Here is a 5,453-nt window from a genome sequence, read left to right on the forward strand (position 1 = left end):
TTATGAATAAGTTATTTAGCAAAACTTGTAAGTGTGAACAGTTTTTAATGCACATAGTTAAGTTGCAGTCAAAAAAAAAAATGAAGAAGATATGTGATCTTATTGCAATTAAAACTATTTTTTTTTTAAAGTAACGCGAACAGCTTCTCATAAAAATACAATCGCCGTTCGGAGTCGGCGTAAAACTGTTGGCCCGTCCCCTTCGTGTGATAACATCAAGGCGCACGTCACAAATCGGAGGAGAAGGTCGGCCAAACACTAAGCGTCAATATATTATTATTATTATTATTATGCGAATTTCAAAAATTCGTTAAAAAGTTAAACTCTACTTTTTACGTATGGAAAACAAAAGCTAGAATAAATTAAAACAAAAAAGCAAAATAGCTTTCTGGTTCTGTTTATTAAAATTGTTTATACATTGACGTTTTTTTCAAGCAAATGACGTTTTTTGAGAACCAAAGTGACGATTTCCCTCTTCATTGACCTGGCAACACTGCAAATGAGGTCAACAACTCAAATACAAATTGTTAGCATGTTGTATGAATGCATGTGTGTACCGAAAGGTAGTTGCTTTTGTGGTAACTACATATGTATGACATGTTGCATGCTACATGTTGCACATTGCATGTCGTCTACATATCTGCTACCTACATACATACTATGGAGTTGTATTGTCATTCGATTGCCTATGGCAAGTTAGTAGTAGTGGAGAATCCCTTTTGTTTATTTGCTATAGAACATTGCTTGTTGCTGTTACTGTTGTTGGTGCTGTTTTTGTCAACGTTGCCACTGATAGTTAGACATTGCTGGCTGTTTAGCCGCTTTGATAGATTCATTACAGGCATGTTTGCCTACGCTGCGCTTCGCCTGCGGTCTATTTGACGAAGTCTCGCTATGTTGTTGTTCGTCGCTATGACGAAGTCGGTCGAGCTGACTAATGGGAGCAAAGAGCAGACGAAGCAGGAAAATGAGGAGTGATAGAAAGCGCACTCCCAAAGCAATCTTAGCGCTAGCGGTTTTCCTACACTTTTCGTTCCCGCCACTTATGCGGTTGAATAGTCAACATACATAAGTAGTACACGTACACATACATACATATGTATACATACCAGCAAACATGCATGCTTTCATAAAAGTTTTCGAGCTCCCTACTCCATAAAACTTAGTATTTACGCTGCTAGCCTCGAGTCCTAACCTCCTATCTTCGTCGTTAATACCTCAACCAACATCAGGCTGTGCGGCGGTGGTGGTGGTGGTGGTGTTGTCGGTCGTCGTAGCAATGCTTTGTATGTAGTGACCAACAACCGCAGCAAGCAAAAGGCGGAAGTATATTTCCCATACGTAATTTCTGCTAATTTGCATTTAGATTGTGGCACTGTTCCAGTTCTACTTAATTTTCATACTTCTCCTATATGTACAGCTACATGCGCTTGCTAGCAACTCCACTTTACTTCAACTTCTATTGCATACTTAGCGCCAACGCGCGCGTGAGATTCTCCATTTCTCTGTTAATTTAACGTTGCAGCGCGCCTAGAAGTATGCACATAGATATGTATGTGAGCGCTTGTATACATCTATGAGGTACACGCGTATACTTCCTTGTATACATTGGGGCGCTGTAGCGCTTGATTACGCCGGCTCCTCGTTTATTTATGAGACTGAACTGTGGTAACAAAGCAATGAATGCAAAAAAGGGGCATAATAAGGATGTAGAGGCAAGCGCGTTGTTTGGCTAATAAATACAAACATATACATATATTTATACAGTTGCAATTAGAATCTGCACATACATACATATGCAAGCACATTTAAATTTAAATTAACATGAATGCTAAAAGGCATCGGAAATTAAAGGACGAAAATATGTGAATAGGTTTGTAGCAAAAATAAAAAGCTGGCCTCTAACTGTGAACATAAAAAAGTAAAATTTGCTTATCACAAAAAAATTGCAGTTCTTTCTGTAGGCGTTTACAGAAAGCAAAGCTAAGACCCAAAAAGTCCCGAAATACCCAACAAATTGGGAAAAAGCTCCATAAAATATCGAAATCGCGATTTATTTAATTGTAGTGAATGCAAAAAAGAATCAAAAGCGAAAATAAATTTACTTTCCTGAAATTATATTTAAAAATTTTTGTTGAGCTTAAGGCCTTTATCCGCTTATTTAGTCAAAATGACATTTAGAGTGTTAAAATTTTCTACAGACCTACTAAACAGAGAGTTTGAACAAGCGGTCATCGCAGAAACTAACTTTCGATTAAGCCGTATAACACACTCATTAGCGCACACAAGAGGTGCGTTTTAGGGTTTGAATGAATGTGACTAGTGGTAAACTGAAAATAACTCTATTTTACCCTTGTGCAGTCAAAGGTGCATTTTATCCAAAATACTTAATCTTCACGAACGATGTTTTTGTGTTGTAAAATATGAATTATACGCGTTTGTTTTAAATAAAAACTAGGTTTATAAAATCTTCATAAAAAAAAAATATTTTAAGGTGTGACTCGTGGGACACCTCCTTGTGACTGGTGTAAAGTAATTATGCATGAAATAAAAGTTTACAACTTCTTTTTATTTTTTTAATATTTTTCCACAGGTTAATGAAATGAAGTCATTTAGAAGAGGTTACTACTGAAATATTAAAACAATTAGGCAATCGTAAAAAATGGAAAACCAGAAACCATAAATTGAGAAAAATGAACATTAAAACTCTTTTTTAACATTTTTTATTGCTTTTTAATAGAGGGCTGCATGAATTCATTCAAACTTCTATCCAAACAGAGTACAATAGATTTGAATATTTTACCTCACATACAAAACACTCAGCGTTTGGAATTTTGTAAGCTATGAATATACATTTTGTTTTATATTTTCTACCTTCAAATGGAAGAATGTGAATGAATGAATAGAAAACATTCAAATCATTCAAATCATTTCGGTAAAAGTTTTTTTCTACAAATGTATGTTTGTACATATGTGCATAGAAAAAATATTTTTGGATATTCATACAAAAAATTGTCATTTATTTCAATTAAATTTATTTTCACTTTGTTTGAATATTGTATTGTCGACACAAACATCAGAACAGCTATTCACTCAAATTCAAAAAAATTTGAAGCCAAAATCATTCATTCGTTTTGTATATGAATAATTCATAAGCTGTGTTGAATGCATTCATGCAGCCCTCTACTTTTTAAAGTTGAGCGCATCTTGTGTTTATAGAAGTTTTTATTAAACAAGTCATTTTTAAGCAAGAAACACAACCGACTTCAATTCTCATATACAAATTTAAGAGTACCGTTAATTTTTTCATGATCCAATGATCGGATATAAAACAAATTACGGGACGACCCATTAGGTACCATCTTTCCGATAAAGAAGGAATTATTGAAATCGGTTAACGTGGTCCAAAGTTATGCGGTGGCATACATAAAAGAAGAAAAAATACAGTACCACAGTGAGGTGTTGAGTTCTTATCCAGAACATGGTGCATGATGAATGACTCTAATTTAATTGTATTCAGCTTAATCCATAGGTTGGGCGATCCCGCGATCTATCGCATATAAGGCCTTATGCTCGGTATGGAGGGCAGAAACCCAGCAACAGCGAACGGATTGGGTTTAATCCGGTTATTGACCGGATGCCAAATCTTGGAAAATACTCGACGGGGAAGGATCGGTATTCACCACCGTTTTGTAAATTTTAAATTCGATTTTGAATTTTGTATGCTGTATAAAATGACGAAGAGCAAAACCACCGGCTCCGTAAGAATTATAAAAGACCGCTCCGAGCCGTTCGATACCAAACGAGGCTTCGCGAAAGACGACTCTCTATAGTTCGACATCTAAAATATAATACCATTTGAGAAGAAAATAAAAGCCAGAGAACTAAACCGCTCAGGAACAATTGCTGGCGTATCAATTTCATCGGTCCAAAAACCCGATCTGTTTTTTCTGCCTTTTCTACGTTGGATATGGAAGCAAAGCGAATGGGTCAATAGAAGAAGTAATTGAAGGATACGAGTATGTGGCGCAGGAGTTTGAAATCTCTAATGGACGGTTCTGGGGTTAAGTTTCGAATGCTTTGCCTCATAAAAAAATAAAAATAAACCCATGTGTACTATATATGTACATATGTATATAGCGAAGAATAACACCAAGAATTGCTTGAGTGCGTTAATCGATATTTATTAAAATTGCATAAAATGACTTCTTAGTATAATAAAATATTTACTTTTTCAATTTGGAGCAGATTTTTATGTCAGAAGGAAAAGCTTTAAAGACCGAAACCAAAACATCTACAGCGGTCTTGGTGCAATCTGCATAGACACCTGGGGTGGATGGCACTTTCTTCGCTAATGAAACTGTTTTGGCGACCTGTTTCTTTAGCGTAATCAATTTATTCAACAATTTGGAAAAGCATTTGGATGGTGTCTTCTTATTGCCGACTGCTTCATCGTCTAGGGCCTCATTGTTGCAAACTTTGCTATTCAAATTGATGATCTCATCGCAGGTTGTAACGACTGCTTGAACTTGTTTAATAAGCGCTGTTACGCTCTTTACAGCGCCGACATTGCAGTTGTTAATGTCGCTTAAGAAGTCTACCGCCGCAGCTTGAATGCTGAGTACTTCTTTGATGGTACAATTGACGCCTTTCAGAGTACGCAAGCACGCTTTGAGTGTAAAGTAAAAGAAACCAAAAATACTGAATGCTTCCTCATCGGCGTCAGCATAGTCCAAAGGAGTGAATTCCCGGAGCTCCTCACTGTCGAAAGCAGAATCAATGTTGGCCTAAAAATAAAGAGTAAAAGAAAAATGATGTCTAAGGATTTCAGCGCAAGCTTCTGAGTTATTATACTCACCGAGGCGACTGCTAGGCACAGCCCAAAGATAAACGCGAGCACAGCTACTTTCATTTTAATACTTCTACTGGTTAGTCTGCTTTGTTATGGCTGACAGTGGCACGCTACACGCTTTTATACCAAATGAAAGTGCTAGGCTACTGGCGCTAAACAAACCACAATTTAAAGATTACGTTCGGTATAATTGTGTACTGATAACATTAATTTTTATCAATATAATTAATTAGTTGGGTCTTAAGAGAAGCTACTCAAGTTCAACCGTAAATATTTGGTAAAAGAAGACATGTCTTTTTATCAAAAAGATTATTAAGTAGTTAAAAGTTAGCTGAAAAAGCCCTGCATTAGGTAACGAAGTTAAGGTGCTGGCATAAAAAAATTAGCTTGCCAGACAAAAGAAAGCGTGCCATATCAATGTCAATGTGCCAAATAGTCCACGGTGCGGGGATTCATGTTCACTTAAGATAATGGGCCATCAGTAGGCTTTTTGATATCTAGAGGAATTTGGAGAGAATAAAAAATGTTTTTCGCAAGGAATGTTTTTGGGTTTATTTTTAATTCTAATAAATATTCACGTATGAAAGTACATAAGTACCCA

At 36.2% G+C, this 5,453-nt stretch overlaps 1 protein-coding gene across 1 annotated transcript; it reads right to left on the minus strand.

Moving 5' to 3' along the window:
* Positions 1-777: 777 nt before the first annotated feature.
* Positions 778-4,919, minus strand: LOC118745328. Its single transcript, XM_036478853.1, has 3 exons — positions 4,859-4,919; positions 4,231-4,787; positions 778-934 (listed from the first exon to the last, which is right to left on the minus strand). The coding sequence occupies exons 1-3, from the start codon at positions 4,910-4,912 to the stop codon at positions 778-780; spliced, it is 768 nt and encodes a 255-aa protein (XP_036334746.1). The 5' UTR covers positions 4,913-4,919.
* Positions 4,920-5,453: the final 534 nt, after the last annotated feature.

The sequence above is a fragment of the Rhagoletis pomonella genome, unplaced genomic scaffold, assembly GCF_013731165.1.
Source record: "Rhagoletis pomonella isolate Grant_MI unplaced genomic scaffold, Rhpom_1.0 Rhpom_scaffold_00008, whole genome shotgun sequence".
NCBI classification, from domain to species: Eukaryota; Metazoa; Arthropoda; class Insecta; order Diptera; family Tephritidae; genus Rhagoletis; species Rhagoletis pomonella.